Genomic DNA, 18,040 nt, shown 5'->3' on the forward strand with positions numbered 1-18,040 from the left:
CCCAACATTGGAACTGCACATCGATGGAGTCAATTTAATTAGGGCAATGTGGCACTGAATCGTGGCAATGCTTGACAGTGCATACAGTATATCCACTATTTACTCTATGGTAACTGCAACAACACAAGGTTTCCTGCACACCTCTATGGGGTGTGAGGAAAAACTTGCGATGTTACTGGATGCAATGTGCCCTTCCATAGCCAGCACATCATGGACAGTGTATTGAATCATTCCCATTAGTAAACTCCCAGTGACTTTACATTATGTAATACAAATACACATTTATACACAATATTGTAATTAAATTATTATCATTAATATTATTTACATAATAATAATAATAATAATAATAATAATAATAATAATAATAATAATAATTATTATTATTATTATTATTATTATTTTTATTATTATTATTATTGTTGTTATTATTATTATTATTTAGAACTTGATTTATAACCCCTTCTAAAGGTTTTGCAGTTGGTGAAAACACAAGTGAACCAAAGGGTTAACAACATGGGTTATATTAGTGCTTCATGTAATCTGCTCTCCGTACCCAGTTTCATAAACAGGCACCATATGGCTCTCCAGCCCTTGTGTCATAGAGTAGAAGGGTATGTTGGCACTTATAGTTCTACAACAGCTGAGGAGCCACACGTTGCCTAAATGCTGCCATGATTACTCAATGTTACAGCTTGGCAACGTGTCAAATGAATCAGAACACTGCACACAATACGTCGTAGCAGGGGTTTGGGTGATATTTTCCATGGCACTTTATATTAAAGCCAATAGACAGCAAGCACTTCAAATCTATGCAGCACCATTTATACCTGTAGGCTTTGGTATGTATCATAATCACAACGCACTGACTGCGGGCGTCCTTACGAATACATTATTATTAGTGTCTATGATTACAATTGCCAATGACAGAAGACTCAGGAGAAGAATACATTATCCTTGTGTCAAAAGCTCTCTAGCAGACTGTGACTTGCATAAATGGCTTGGGATTGAATCAGGACCATAACCGTGAAGGGGATATATCATCCGCACAGAGACACTGAATGGGATGCTCCTACAGCATGCAGACTGGTGCAGACTCCGAGGGAAGGAGTGATTTCAGCACCATGAGCTGTGGACAGCAGCCTCGCCACTGACTGCGGAGCCTGGGCTTCACGCACTTGTGTCTACCAAAAGCTCTACACAACATGAGGTCACACACATCACATACCACCTGAAGCTGGATACCCATTATCATGCATGGGGAATGTTTGACACCCACTGGATTTCTTTACCAATGTCCATAAATGAGCTATGGGATATTACAAGGTTGTGGAAGTTTAGCATTGCATTGATTTACCAATACACAGACTGCTCATTGTGCTTCCTGCAAGGAGATGCTAAACCGTGTCTTACTACAAAGCCCTGGATTGTTACACCAAGCACACTCAATGTGCATTACTGTGTAGTTCACCCTTAATGACTATTCAATGGGTATTTAGTACAACTGAGTAACTTTATGACAAGTAGTAGCCTAACGGTTATGCAACTACGAATAATCAATTAATTTTTGGAATTGTGCATTATAGTGGGAGAGACCACAGGGAAGCAGACCACTAAAATGGTAAGTCTTGAAATGCATTATATATGTTTTGTATGGAATTTAAAATGCACAAAGGGTCCTTTATAATAGGATAATGGAGACAACATGTATTATATGCACTCGATGTGTGTAGTGTGGTTCATTTCACTATCAATATTATAACTAAAAAACTATGTGCAGCCAAATGGCATTATGCTTATGGTAGTTTATCATAGCGATCGCTATGCATTCCCAATATAGAGAAATATAGGATTCATTTTAGAAGGAACTAAAAGTAACAAGGCAGAACTGTACCTGCTTCTTTACAGCATTTTAGGATAACAGAATTTGCACATTACAGGGTCGCTTTCACCTCCTAGTCCAGATGACCAGACCGATGTGAAAGATAATTCGCTCAAAGTAGCTACTGTGTAAAGCGAGAAACATAAATTAAAATGAAATGCCAATGCTTGTGGATGTTTGCTGTCTCTGCATTGAAACATTAGTCCCGTGGGATCTATCTCGCCACTACGAGTCCCTACATAATATGCATCATTAATCAGATACGCTCCCTGTTGTAGAGTATCTAACAAACTGAAATGTCACACATTGTAAAACGCAGTCCTGCATACTGGCCCATCCCCCACCTCACAGGCATCTGCAGATATCAGCTATTTTGTAATACCCAATGTGAAAATCTGTTTGTGGCATTATGTCACTGATATAAACTGGAAGAGGCACATCAATAGGCATATTTAGACACTGATAGAAACCATCTAACCAATTATGTAAAATTATGTAGGACGCACATGAGACACTTAATTGAAAACATCACCAACATTAATCTCTTACTTGATCATCATTTGTTTATACAAGTTTCATGGTGAGATTAAATAGTGTAACTGTCATATTAAAATAATGGTCATTGCCAAAGTACAACAGAGCTAAAAAATATAATGGCCAACGGTAAGCACCTGCCAAACTCATTACTGTTTAGAGAGTTCTGTAAGGACAATTACCCTATAATGTCTTCTGGTTCCTAAAAATAAGGCTAAGGGCTCTATTCAACAAGAGTGACAATGTTGCCCTGCTTATTATCGGGCAACATTGTCACAATTTTTTATCAATCATGAAATTTTTTGGCTGCTATCCAGCATATTTATATGCAGGGACTGCGTTTACATTAACACGCTGGGCAAAATTTACTAAGCGGCGGTATGACTGCGGTTTGTATTCTACTCTAAATCCCGACGGTTTGGTGGCGGTTTCTATTCTATTCTAAACCCCGGGGGTTTGGTGGTGGTTTTGCAGCAGTTTCAAAATGACAGCCCTGTTCTATTCTATTCTAAAATATGTGTTGACTGTGGTTTAGCGGCGGTTTTGCTTTCTGCAGATTTAATAAGGCCAAAACCGCTGCAAAACTGCCATGAAAACACATTTTAGAATAGAATAGAACAGGGCTGTCATTTAAAAAGCACTGCAAAACCGCCACCAAACCCCTGGGGTTTAGAATAGAATAGAAACTGCCACCAAACCGCCGTCAAACCGCCGCTTAGTAAATTTTGCCCGTTGTCTCTGCGATGTTGCAGAATTAATTTTTTCGGGATTCCGAAAACAAAACCTTCTGTGTCTTCTTCTGCGCATGCTCAGTCATGCTCTCGAGAATAGTCTCTGTCCCTGCTTTGCAGTCCAACTTTTATATTTGTGTGTTTTTATATTTAAAATTTACATATAAAGTTTAAATATAAAAGCACATATATACAGTCAGGTCCATAAATATTGGGACATTGACAGAATTTTCATATTTTGGCCTCTATTCACCATCACAATGGCTTTGAAATGAAACAAACAAGATGTGCTTTAACTGCAGACTTTCAGATTTAATTTGAGGGTAATTACATCCAAATTGGGTGAACGATGTAGGAATTACAACAGTTTCAATATGTGCCTCCCACTTTTTAAGGGGCCAAAAGTAATGGGACTATCAACTCAAAAGCTATTTCATGGACAGGTGTGGGCTATTCCCTCGTTATTTCATTATCAATTAAGCAGGTAAAAGGTCTTGAGTTGATTCTAGGTGTGACATTTGCATTTGGAATCAGTTGCTGTCGACTCTCAATATGAGATCCAAAGAGCTGTCACTATCAGTGAAGTAAGCCATCATTAGGCTGAAAAATCAAAACAAACCCATCAAAGAGATAGCAAAAACATTAGGTGTGGCCAAATCAACTGTTTGGAACATTCTTAAAAAGAAAGAACGTACCAGAGAGCTCAGCAACACCAAAAGACCCGGAAGACCACGGAAAACAACTGTGGTGGATGACAGAAGAATTATTTCCCTGGTGAAAAGAAATCCCTTCACAACCGTTGGCCAAATCAAGAACACTCTCCAGGAGGTAGATGTATATGTATCAAAGTCAACAATCAAGAGAAGACTTCACAAGAGTGAATATAGAGCGTTCACCACAAGATATAAATCATTGGTGAGCCACAAAAACAGGAAGACCAGATTAGAGTTTGCCAAACAACATCTAAAAAAGCCATTACAGTTCTTGAACAACATCCTATGGACAGATGAAACAAAGATCAACTTGTACCAGAGTGATGGGAAGAGAAGAGTATGGAGAAGGAAAGGAACTGCTCATGATCCAAAACATACCACCTCATCAGTGAAGCATGGTGATGGTAGTGTCATGGCGTGGGCATGTATGGCTGCCAATGGAACTGGTTCCCTTGTATTTATTGATGATGTGACTGCTGGCAAAAGCAGCAGAATGAATTCTGAAGTGTTTCGGGCAATATTATATGCTCATATTCAGTCAAATGCTTCAGAACTAATTGGACGGCACTTCACAATGCAGATGGACAATGACCCGAAGCATACTGCAAAAGCAACCAAAGAGTTTTTTAAGGCTAAAAAGTGGAATGTTATGCAATGGCCAAGTCAATCCCCTGTCCTGAATCTGATTGAGCATGCATTTCACTTGATGAAGACAAAACTGAAGGGAAAATGCCCCAAGAACAGGCAGGAACTGAAGACATTTGCAGTAGAGGCCTGGCAGAGCATCATCAGGGATGAAACCCAGCGTCTGGTGATGTCTATGCGTTCCAAACTTCAGGCTGTAATTGCCTGCAAAGGATTTGCAACAAAGTATTAAAAAGTGAAAGTTAGATTTAGGATTGTTTAGTCTGTCCCATTACTTTTGACCCCTTTAAAAGTGGGAGGCACATATAGAAACCGTTGTAATTCCTACACCGTTCACCTGATTTGGATGTAATTACCCTCAAATTAAATCTGAAAGTCTGCAGTTAAAGCACATCTTATTTGTTTCATTTCAAAGCCATTGTGGTGGTGAATAGAGGCCAAAATATGAAAATTCTGTCAATGTCCCAATATTTATGGACCTGACTGTATAAATGTATACATACTAATATAAAGTCTGTGTACACATTTCAATCAATTTAGACAGTTTTGTCAGGCTGGATTTGGACTTGCAGTCGGTGGTCACTGGAAAGTAGGGACAGAGACTGGGGCGGAGTTTCAAGTTCCTGCAGGGACTTATGGGAAATTTTCCCTCTGTCCCTGCAATTTCCGGGATAATTAAGGATTTTCTTCATATAATGCCATTCTGAGATGGTTTTATATAAAGTAAAGATTATTTGAGTAATTTAACGCTTTTTGCTTTGCTGATTAGCAAAATGCGTTAAAGCACTGTAGAGAGCAATGGCTTGCTCTCTAAAGTGCAATACGCTACGATATAGGAATTAATGAAGAAGATAATTGCGTTATCTTCTCCATTAACCCATTGCTGAATAGTGTAAATACTTAAAAAATGTGGAAACTGATAGTTTCTGCATTTTTTAAGTAAAAAAAATATTGCAGAATAGACCCCTAAGGGTGGAATACAGTTACTGTAAGTGCAATGTGCTGCGGAATATCACTGCAATGTCTGGCTGCATACAGTTCATTACCACATATTACATTAGGTAGTTTTCATTCTTTTTTCAGTGCAACTTTAAAAAATTAGCAAAAGCGATAGTCACGAAGTACAGTACCATCACCCAACCTTTCCAACTATCCCAGAGGTACTCCGCGCACATAGATGTAGGTCCTGAAACAAATTCAGCCTCCAGTTCTGGTAGTAATGTCAATGTGATAATAATGTACTGCTGTAAAGAAATGCAAATAAGTTCATGTTGAAGTAAACAGAATGAGAATGACTTGGACCCCCTATTGAGGATACATGTTTACTTTGGAAAAAGCATTTCAGGGAGAGTGTGAAATGAACACATACAGTATGTGCACGGCTGGGAGGAGTGACATAAAATTGACTTACTTCTAACTGTAAATGAGTCCCAGAGCATATAACACAGCTAGATAATGGGGGGGTCAAATGTCCTAGGAGGCAATGTTTTAAACCAAGTATTTTTGTTCTTCGAACCAGGCTCAGTTGTTACTTTAAAAAAATCTTACAATGGTCACAGGAAGAGTGCATATGGCCGATAAGTCTGCTATCCCGCTAGCTTGAGATGTTTTACCATAGGCATGATGGTGCATTAACAATATGCTGCACTATATTCTAGCATCATAAATTACCCCCTCTATTTCTCTCCCTTCCACCAGGTTCATACAACTGGTCACACATCCCTTGTAATGTAGCAGGCTTCCTTGGACACAGATCCCCTGTAATGAAACATATACAAAATGTAATGCAACACACAGCACTGTGATGGAGTCCACTCCAGTAAATCATTACATTTCCTTGGCCACTTATCACCTGTAATTCATCACACATTCTTGGGCACACAGCTACTTATGTAGCCATGAGTGTGCTTGGAGAGCGGTGGCCATATTCTTGTAGTACACATCCACTCTATTCTTCTCCCTTGTGTTTCCGCCATGGTGGTCAGAGTAGGGATGGCCATCGGTGTGGTTACCATCGATGGTTACCATCAATGGCAAAATAGCAAGTAGCCATCGATGGCTACAAACTATGAAATGGATGACCATCAATGGTTTCACCAACCAATGGTCACTGGCCCGTGGACCAATTAGAACCTGGGGGTACAGTTTCATGGGTGCCAGGGGTGGAGCTATGCCCCGTGTCCTAGCACCTTGTAAAAAAAAGTTAAAAAAAATTTGGTTATGCATAGACATCGGTGGAGGGAAACCATCTGGTTTTCCCCCATCGATGGCAAAAGCATTCGACATCAGCCATAAACCATAAATGATTACAAGTCAATGTGCTGGGCCCACCCACCCCAGGGTCATGGAGATTGCAAGACTCTTAAGAGAGCTAGGAAAATCACCAATATTACAAGGAATCTCAGCGATGGTCGGCAAGTATACTATTTAGTTGTGTACTGGACATGTGAAATCCTTTATTTAATTAAGGCTCATTTTCAGTGCGATGAATGTCAAATGTTTGCATGTTAGACACATTTGCAGACTGCACACCCAGTACTGGATTAACAGCTGCCGGAGCAGACAGCCAGAGGCACTCACACTTACTGTAGCTACATTACTAGTAAGGGGGCACTGTGATATATGTGAACTGCGGTTTCTGTATGGAATAATATGAACTGGGGGCCCTACAGTGTGTTTAATACATTTGTGGTGCTGGAACTATTTACAAATTATACTTTTTTAATAACATCACCAGCATTTCATATTGACAATTTTAATGGTAGACAAGTTAGTTACAAGTTAGTTACCAAGGGGCCCCCACAAACCTTAATCCGGCCCCGTGCACACCGAAATGTGTATGCAATGCATACATTACCATTCAAAAGTTTGGGGTCACCCAGACAATTTCTTGTTTTACATGAAAACTGACTTTTATTTATCAAATGAGCTGCAAAATGAATAGAACATATAGTCAAGACATTGGCATGGTTAGAAAAAAATATTTGTATTTGAAATAATAATTTTATCCTTCTAACTTTGCTATCGTCAAAGAATGCCTCTTTGGCAGCAGTTACAGCATTGCAGACCTTTGGCATTCTAGCTGTTAATTTGTTGAGGTAATCTGAAGAAATTTCACCCCACGCTTCCTGAAGCACCTCCCACAAGTTGGATTGGGCACTTCTTGCGTACCATACGGTCAAGCTGCTCCCACAACAGCTCAATGGGGTTGATATCTGGTGACTGTGCTGGCCATTCCATTACAGACAGAATACTAGCTGCCTGCTTCTTCCCTAAATAGTTCTTGCATAATTTTGAAGTGTCCTGTTGGAGGAGTAAATTGGCTCCAATCAAGCGCTGTCCACAGGGTATGGCATGGCGTTGCAAAATGGAGTGATAGCCTTCCTTATTCAAAATCCCTTTTACCTTGTACAAATCTCCCACTTTACCAGTACCAAAGCAGTCCCAGACCATCACATTACCTCCACCATTCTTGACAGATGGCATCAAGCACTCTTTCAGCATCTTTTCACTTGTTCTGCATCTCACAAATGTTCTTCTTTGTGATCCAAACACTTCAAACTTTGATTCGTCTGTCCATAACACCGTTTTCCAATCTTCCCCTGTCCAAATTCTGTGTTCTTTTGCCCATATTAATCTTTTCCTTTTTTTGGCCAGTCTCAGATATGGCTTTTTCTTTGCCAATCTGTCTAGAAGGCCAGCATCCCGGAGTTGCCTCTTCACTGTAGACGTTGACACTGGCGTTTTGTGGGTACCATTTAATGAAGCTGCCAGTTGAGGACTTGTGAGGCGTCTATTTCTCAAACTAGAGACTCTAATGTACTTGTATTCTTGCACAGTTGTGCACCAGGGCCTCCCACTTCTCTTTCTACTCTGGTTAGAGCCTGTTTGCGCTGTTCTCTGAAGGGAGTAGTACACACCGTTGTAGGAAATGTTCAGTTTCTTGGCAATTTCTCGCATGGAATAGCCTTCATTTCCAAGAACAAGAATAGACTGTTGAGTTTCACATGAAGTTCTCTTTTTCTGGCCATTTGGGGTGTATAATCGAACCCACAAATGGGATGCTCCAGATACTCAACTATCTCAAAGGAAGGCCAGTTTTATAGCTTCTCTAACAAGCAAACCCATTTTCAGCTGTGCTAACATAATTGCACAAGGGTTTTCTAATCATCCATTAGTCTTCTAACGCACTTAGCAAACACAATATACCATTAGAACACTGGAGTGATGGTTGCTGGAAATGGGCCTCTATACACCTATGTAGATATTCCTTTAAAAACCAGACGTTTGCAGCTAGTATAGTCATTTACCACATTAACAATGTATAGAGTTTATTTCTGATTAATGTTATCTTCATTGAAAAAAACTTTGCTTTTCTTTCAAAAATAAGGACATTTCTAAGTGACCCCAAACTTTTGAATGGTAGTGTACGTCCATAGGAGGACTTTTGTATGTCACTGACTTGCGTCCTTTGAAGAAGGTAGAAGTGCAACAGAAGCAGGTAAGCATAGACTACTGTGAGTACAGTAAGGGCAGATTCATTTTTCTGAGGTAGATACATTTCGAGACGTGATTATGTGGAGTATCTCTTGTGGGCACTGGATGGCCGATTCAACTACACACAATGATGATGATCAGCAGTGCTATTTAGCTACTGCAGGAAAAAAGATCCCCTTTGGATTTTTTAAGGGGTTAAAGAAGAGATGCAGAGATGTTTGTGTTCCATAATATTTTGTACTGAATATGTGACGTTTTCATGTAACTGTCATACTATACTCTCTTGTGTAATTGATACTTTACATATAGTACATAAACTACAGTACTAACATTGAAAAAACACATTTCTACAGTATTGTGGGGCATATGAAAGCACACTTGTTATGCACAAAAGCTGCTGTTTTTGTTATACTAATCAACATAGGCATGAATGTTAATGATAGCGTGCCTTTCTTTCATATGTTCAGTGTACAAATGCTTCCAACTGTATGACAACCACACATGGTCAGGATATTAATCAGGTATTATTCATACTCATTAATAACATCAGTCTCATTCTATTTCCTTCAGTGTAAAGCTATTCATTTTATTTATTTTTTTTACAGAAATCACAATTTGATGTTCTAGGGCAAACAGGTTTTATTTATTTGTTTTGTTTTGGTTATGTTGGAAAAAAACATAGTATGTTGTATTAAATTCAGTACATCCACTTACTATATTTTTAAGTAAACTCATTGTAATTGCACCATATATTTCCTTCCAGTATGGATTTATAAACACCTGCTTGAAGTCGCTGGTGATCGAGAAATATGGTGAAGAAACATGGGACTTACTAAGGTGATTTTGTGGAATATACTGTATATTGTCTATAATAAGACATTAATATTTACATTTTCGCATGTAATAGTTGTAGATCACTCTGGATTTAAATTAGCAGGGATATATCACAACCCTATCATTACATAGTGGCCCAGTCCTTTGAACAAATACAGTATGTGCAATTTGCAGTGTAGTGTATTAATACTCAGTGCTACCAGGACGTCAGAGTGGATTTTATTATTTTGAGACACTTACAATGGATGTAGTAAAAACATACCAGGCTGCATTATAATCATTGTTGTCCTCTATATAGTTCTGTTTTAGGTATCCATCAAATAATTGCTTGTGCTACATGAATCATGATCACTGAGCTGTGAAATGATCTTATTGCTGTGATAATAAGGCTTACTAAGCAGATGAATGCTGAATAGATGCTTGGTATATTTAGAGATGTGTAAGACGATTACTTCACCATCTGAGCCCTGTATATGAATTGATGACACCAGCAGCATAAACACTAAAGAACACTACATAGAAAATGATGTACTGCCTCTCGTCCGTTCGTCTGTACACTTATTAGCATGCACTTCCCGCTGATATAGCAGCACCCAGTCTGAAAGTGCTTTAAGGTTTTAAAAAGCCAATAACGGCAAAAGGGAAAGACAGAAGCATTGACTAAAATACATGACTTGTTCTATAATAAAACTAAAAGATTTAGACCCAATAGTTTATGTACAGTAGAGGTGTTGATGAAGTCTGAAACATATAAATGTGATTGTAAATGTAATAATTATCTTAGTGTAATGAATCTGAGACAGATGGAATTAGATAGGGCCTGATTCAGAGTAGTACGTAAATCTGATGGATGCTAAGCGGTAGCATTATTGACATGTTGCAGACGTTTGGGGGTGGGGAAGGGGAGGCAACGGCCAGCATCCCATAAAACGGGGGCGTGTCTGCCCTACATTGTGGGCGTGCCGATGTCAGTGTCTGCCTCTTCCGATGCAACTTCACTGGCCCCAGCTGCGTGAAAACACTGGTCATCCTGAGTAGCAGTGGTTACTCGTATGGCCGATGTTCATGCAAGTGTTCTAATGGCTGCATCCTCGGAAGGCAGCAGCGGATCACAGAAGCCGGCTGGAAGCCTCTATATGTAAAAGACGCCTCTTGCGGCATTAGCATATGTTAGCATCTCTGATGCATCCAAAGACACAGCAGCGATGGGAAAAGCCTACGACTATTAATCAGGCGCATAGTGCATCCTGACCTGGAATAAATGATGCTGTGTTATTCTTATTGCTACTTCTGTATTATCTCTTATTTTTAAAGCTCCACAAAGTTTCTGCAGCATTTTAGCAAGTAATGTGCATACAATTGACAGGGTAACTTGACTCATCACAAATACATTATAGTTTACATTTATATATCTAGGAAGAACATGCAACAATAAAATAACATATTATGTAGGACAAGGACATTGGATAAGGTTAGGGCAGGGGTGTCAAACATGCCAGCTACTGTGGAACTACATATCCCAGCATGCTCTGCCACAGTTTTAAAATTGCCCCTATAGCTAAACTGTGACAGTGCATGCTGGGATGTGCATGTTTGACACCACTGGGTTACGGCAACTCATTAACTTATAGCACAAGCGGTAGTACGACGCAGGGTGTGGAGGCAGTTCAGCTCTCAATGAGCCTGAACACAAGGTGAGGGTGATCATACAGTATCAGAGTTACTGAAGAAACTTGGGGCCATGAGACAAGGAGTACAGGTGACATGGATATTGCTAAGCGAGGAACAAGAGGAAAGATGGCACCTGTCCATAAGAGTTTGCATACTAAAAGGAGGAGTGAACAGTTGAAGAATAAAAAGGGAGAAGAGCAGGTCAGTGGCAGAGAGGTATGTGGAGATTAGGAGGATGGCAGGCAGGCTTTAATGACAAGGTATGTTTTGAATACACATTTGAATCTAGCTAGACTGGATGGATATGTGACTTGGCGATGGAATGAGTTCAAGAGGAGGGGGGCAGAGCAGTAGAAGTCTTGGAGGTAGAGCAGGTATAGAATGGAAACAAGGAGAGTGTCTCTACACAGGCCGTAACAATTATATAGCCAGAATATAGCAAAATTCAATACATCATTGATTATCAAAAAGCATATATTCCTTAATCATCAGATCACTATGCTTGGTCTGGCGGTGCTCCCCTAGAGTTTCAAATATTACTACTAGGACCAAAAAAAGAGAGAAAGAAAACTCTTTTTTTCTGGGGGACACAACTTTTCTTAAATCAGCTAAAAACTATTTTAATTATACTCATTAAAAGCATAAAACTACACCAACAATAATACACCAGTATCAAATCAGAAAATCAAGAAAAATAAAAACAAAACAAGGCAAAATTATATCAAATGATTACTCCAGGGCAATCTTATCATTAGTCACTTATGTTTGCAAACATGTCTAGCCTCTGGAGAGAAAATTTCTATGTGACTAAAATATTTAGATGGTGAAATTTATAACAACAATTAGATAGATAGTACATTACCATATATGTTACACATGAAATCAAAATTAGAGTACATTTAATTGATCCCACACAAGGTACTTAGATTCAGAAGTGATATATTTTTACATCTAGAGCATTTCACTTTCTCACATGTATAAATCATCAGTTGGATATAACCCCAAGTTCACATCAAGACTTGTCAATATTGGTGACTGTATACATCTTACTGGCTGCTTAATCAATGCTGCTTTTAATATTTAATATCTAATAATACTTATTGTGTTTTACACATGTGTTTTATAAATGGGAAGGCCAGAGAGGATGAGGTTACAGTAGTCGAGGTGGGAAATTATGATGACAGTCCTTGTGGAATTAGGGGAGAGAAAGGGCCTAGAGATGTTGCAGAAGTGGAAACAGCAGGAGTGAGAGATGTTCTGAATAAGTGGTGTGAAGGAAAGAGGGGAGTCAAGGATGAAATCCAGGCAATGGACTTCATAGACAGATAGTATCGACAGAAAGAGAGAGTGGGTGAGATATGGTGGCCCTAGAAGGTGAGTAAACAATGAGGAGAAGATGTCAGAGAGGCAGGAAGATACACGAGAAAAGGTGGAGGGAGATAGGTCAGGGGAGAAGAGGTATATTTAAGTGTCATCAGCATAGAAGTGGTATTGGAGACCAAAGGAGCTGATGAGATATTCAAGGTAGGAGTTGTAAAGGGTGAAGAAGAAGAGGGCAAGGATAGAACCTCAGAGGGACTCTGACAGGTAAATAAAGTGGGGGATTTCAGAGGTAAAGACAGATAATTAAGTTAATGAGGGAAGATGTGAACCATGAGAAGACAGAATCACAGAGACTAATGGAATGGAGGATTTAGTGAGGCACATTTTGTGAAGTGAAAGGGACAGAAACCAGATTGAAGAGGGTAAAGAAGGGAGTGGGGAGGATAGCAATGTGGTGAGTTAGAGATAGACAATCCTCTCTAGGAGTTGGAGGTAAAGAAGAAGAGAGAGATACAGTAGGGAGGTAGAAAGACAGTCAGGCCAATTGAGGATTTCTTAAGAATAGTGAGATAAGGGCATGATTGAAGGATGAGGAGACAGTGCTAGAAGAAAGGCCAGGTTGAAGAGATGTGAGCTGGCTTCAGGAGAGAGGGAGCAAAGAAAATATAGCAAGTGGAATGGAGACATTATAATTTGAAGACATATACTTTTTGGGGAGGAGGAAAATCTGGGAGTGGTAGTAGGGGAGGAAGAGGTAGCGACAGGATAATATTGGAGGACGTCAATCTTGAAAGCGAAGTGGGTTACTAAATCAACGGCACAGAGGGGGAGCAGGTAACTAGGGTGGTGCAACCTGTGCCATGACACAGGGCACCGCAGTTCAGGGGGTGCTGTTTGGGGCTGTCGGTTTTCTGTTTATTATCATTCTCACTTGTATCTTCCTCTTTTTTTATCCCCAGCATCTCCTGGCCTCCCCTATCTCTTCCCCGGCCCTTCCCCATGAGGCCATGGCCATTTTTCGGGTGTGCATTTCATGTCCCTATTTGAAAAATGGTCCTTCTGGCACAGGGCACCAAAAGTCTAGTTTCGGCTCTGAGGGGAAGGGTAATGGTGTAGTGGGAGTGTAAAGTAGTGAGTTGAGGGTGGTGAAGAGAAATAATTGTACAATTGGGAGGAGATGAGAGATTTAAAGTAGGACCTTTTAGTGTGGGTCAGTGCAGATATGTAGGAGGAGTGTATGGGGTATATTTACTAAAGTGAGAGTTTTTAGAAGTGGAGATGATGCCTATAGCAACCAAACAGATTCGATTTAACATTTAACTAGCATCTTCTAGAAGCTAATAGCTAGAATCTAATTGGTTGCTATGGGCAACATCTCCACTTCTAAAAACTCTCACTTTAGTAAATTTACCCCTATGAATTTGAAATGGAGGAAATAAGTGAGAGAACACAATTTTCTCCAGTACTGTTCAGCAGTGTGGAAGCATTTCTGAACTTACTGTAGTAGGTGTAGTAGTGTGTGAATACCAGGGTTGAGGTGCAGACCAACAGATACAGAATAAGACAGCTGGGACGATGCAGTAAATCACGGAGGAGATGGTGGTGTAGTGGCAGACAGCTTGGCCAGGGTAGGAAAGGATGGTGATATAAGAAAGGATAGAACCCAGTAAGGATGAGAAAAGGCTGGACTTAGTAAGTGTAACCTTGGGAGAGGGACGGGGTAGTGGAGGGAGGGGAGGGTCAGGGGAGAAAAAATCTAGGAAGCTGCAAGGACACTCTGCTTACACAACATTGTACTCTTGCTCTAGCCTTAGTTATATAAGTGATGAGATAAGAACCATTCAGTGTACCCCCCAAGCAGTAGAATGAGTAGGTACACATCTTTCTATAGGGCTTCCAAGCTTGGAATATGTCTCATATATGAGTACAGATCCCTTCTTCTGTTGTGGCAGGAGAGATGTGAGTAGCATGTGCGTCATTATGTTTATATCTATAATTAAGTGCCAGCGTTTATGCAGCTGAAACATGCACGGAAGACTTAAGCCAGATCTGCGAAGCTCATTGTAGTCTAGTCTACAATGGAAATTGTGCTTTCTCAGCCTGTTTAGGATGTGAAGAATAGAAATAAATGTCAATTGCATTTTCCATGTTCTGGGCAGAAAAATCTGTTTCATAATGTCACATACTGTGAGGATATTTTGTATGATAGGGTTACATTTCTGTCTGCTAATATACATTTTGTAAGAAAATATTGGATCTATTTAACAACAAAATGTATCAATTTGTCTTAAAACAGAATTAATACTGGAGTGCAGGACACGTTTATGACGTATGAAGTTTACAAGGATGAAATAACATTGCAATTAGTTGAGAAGGCCTGCCAGATGCTGGGTAAGTCTGCATGTAAAACAGGTGATAATATTCTGCATTCTGTACCAGTAAAGGTCTAGTGTAGGACATACAGTAAATAGATATCAATGAGATGGATCTTGTAGATTTACGTTTACATCAGGAATGGGCAGCATAACATACACAAACTGAATGCATAAGATGACACAAGGTGACACAACACAATATGTCATTAACTGGTTCAATCTGATCACACTTCCACCCGAGAAATGACAGTACAGTACCTCCTGCACATTATAGCCACACATCATAGCTGGATGCATCTTTCTTCATAGTTTGGCAGCGTACCCATCTTACTAAAAATCCTTCTATGTACACAGAGGGTCTGATACACAGTAAGGAGCAAAGTAAGAAATGGAGTACATGTGCCCTTGTTAAAACAATGCTGCACTGGAGGTGAGGCAGATTTATACTCATAATGTGCAGAGATTTAGATGTGGGAGGGGCGTGTCCTAGCTGATATCTAAATTACAGTGTAGAAATAAAGCTTTCTAGTATTTGTAGGCTACATGCAAAAGCAGCCAGTACTTACCCTGCATGCAAAAAAGAAATGTATGTTTTTGTACCCAGGGCCGTAGCTAGGGTGGTGCGGTCAATGCCTCCACACAGAACGCAACAGCGCTGAGGGCGGAACACCGGCCGCCCACCACCTCATGATTCATACTACTTTCAATCTTCTTCAATCTGGTGCCGGGCAGCCGCTGCTGAGCGGCCGTGGCGCCCAGCACACAGGAGTCTCCCCGCCTCCTTCTGACGTCCCGGCAACCTATTGGGACGGGAGAGACGTCATGACGTCTCCCCGCCCAATGCTTCCACAGTTCAGTGAGGAGCTGCAGACTGCTTGTCGGGTGGAGCTGGCTGGTAAGGAGCGACGCGGTGCAGCGCTGTATGTATCGGTGCCCGGCGGAGTGTGGACACTTGACTGGATGACAGGACCGAGGACCTATAGTAATAGACACAGAGAAAAAGAAGACTTCTTGTAGGGGGCACTGCTTATGAAACATTTTTCTCAATTAAAATTTGACTTTTAATAAATTAATTGCTGATTTATGAACTAATCTACACTGTTTTCAGTTTCTATGTTATGCCACACAGTAAACTACGTAATTAATAATAATAAGGGAGACCTAGCTGATTTTTTGATGGTGTTCAGATTATTTATTTGCGGGATTTTTCTCTATGTGTGTTATTATTAAAGCCAATTAGGCTTTTAATTAATTGAACCAATTCATATTCACATCGACAGATTGAAACTATTGTTCAATTTATGATGGTTACTTATGTATTGTATGTGAGTTATGTTTGTCTGTTGTTTGTATAGACTATTATCTTATTAGCAAATTTATTAAAAGTTACATTTTAATTGAGAATAATTTTTCATAAGCAGTGCCCCCTCCAAGCAGTCTTCTTTTTCTCTGTGTCTATTACTATGGGCCAAATGTAATAGGGTGAGAGTTTAGAAAATGTGAGAGTTTAGCAGTAAACTCTCACATTGGTTGAGTTTTATCTTCAAAATGGGAAAACATCTGAATGAGATTTTAAATCGTGAGAGTTTTTTAAGTCTAAAAAAACATGCAATTTCGCTCTGTTATTTTGTTTTTGGACTCTATTACATTGGCAAAGTTTAAAAAGTGTCAGAAACTCTCACTTTTCTAAACTCTCACCCTATTACATTTGGCCCTATATGTCTTACTGATTCTAGGGAGCACCATCAACAAATAATTGATCCACGATTAGTGGCTGATATAGATATCTTTTCCCAAGTTGGTTTTGGTAATTAGGAGTATTTGCCCACTTTGGGCCTGATTCAGAGCCGGACGCAATTAGCGCTCGCTCGTCCTGAAAATAGGGGTGGCTATTCAAATGAACCGTTCGCTGTTTGCGGTCTGTTCATGCCTCTAGGTCTGAACGAGCGTACAAAACTTGCGGTCGTTTTTTGGGAAACTACGCCCCCTGGCCGCTCGCATCCTACGTCATGTCCGCTATTTATTAGATTAATCGAGTACATCGAACAGTGTATGAGCTGCTCGCTATTCTTGTGGTTGGTTTTTGCTACCACAATTTTGCGAGCAGTTCTGGCTTAAAAAAAAACCAGTGACGTGGTCAATGACGCTGCTGTTTTAAATATGCACACCCATAAAACGCCCGTTTTGACCTTTAAGCACGCCTGCGATCGGATCTCCACTCCCCGTTTTCAAGCACCTTCCCCTGTTACCACCCACAATCGCCTCATTCTGTCACTCAAATTAGCAGGCATTCGCTATTTTGCGAGCACATGAATTTCGGCCGCACTGACTGGTTCGCGCATGCGTATAATGATCCGTACGCATGCGCAGTTGGGCAAACATAGCTCGGAGCAAACGAGCTGCCGCTTACGAGTGGCTCTGAATCAGGCCCTTTGATCTTAGTGATCTTAGGCCCTCATTCAGAGGCGGTCGGAGGATGCAAGCGGTCGCTCAGAAACTGGGCGGCCGCTTGCATCCTGACCGTCCGCCTCTGTTTCGTTCGTTAGGCTGTGGGTTTACACCCACAGCTCTAACGACCGCTAGGGTGATGGTCGCGATGGTCTTAGACCATCGCGACCATCGGGGCTTACGACGAGACCCTAGGGTAGGGTCTCACTTGTCGTAAGCCCCGGAGAGCTTCTGGCTCTGTCAGAGCCGGAAGCTCTCCACTGACATCACTAGTGATGTCAGTGGGGCCTCCTCCAAACGGCAGGCGTTCCCATGGGAACGCCTCCGTTTGGGCTGCCACTCCCCCGGCCCGCCTTCCAAACGGGGCGAGCTGTCAATCAACATCGA

The 18,040-nt window shown here is 40.6% G+C and overlaps 1 protein-coding gene across 1 annotated transcript in view; it reads left to right on the forward strand.

Annotated features, from left to right (window-relative positions):
• Window positions 1–15,126: 15,126 nt before the first annotated feature.
• LOC148506797 (putative guanylate cyclase soluble subunit beta-2) overlaps window positions 15,127–18,040 on the forward strand; it is a 72,298-nt gene continuing 69,384 nt past the window's right edge. The window contains exon 1 of the mRNA XM_088446280.1: window positions 15,127–15,221. Coding sequence (XP_088302406.1) covers window positions 15,155–15,221 — 67 coding nt within the window. The 5' untranslated portion in view covers window positions 15,127–15,154. The remainder of the gene's footprint in view (window positions 15,222–18,040) is intronic.

This window comes from Taudactylus pleione, unplaced genomic scaffold (assembly GCF_031769625.1).
Source record: "Taudactylus pleione unplaced genomic scaffold, aTauple2 ptg000395l, whole genome shotgun sequence".
Lineage (NCBI taxonomy): Eukaryota > Metazoa > Chordata > Amphibia > Anura > Myobatrachidae > Taudactylus > Taudactylus pleione.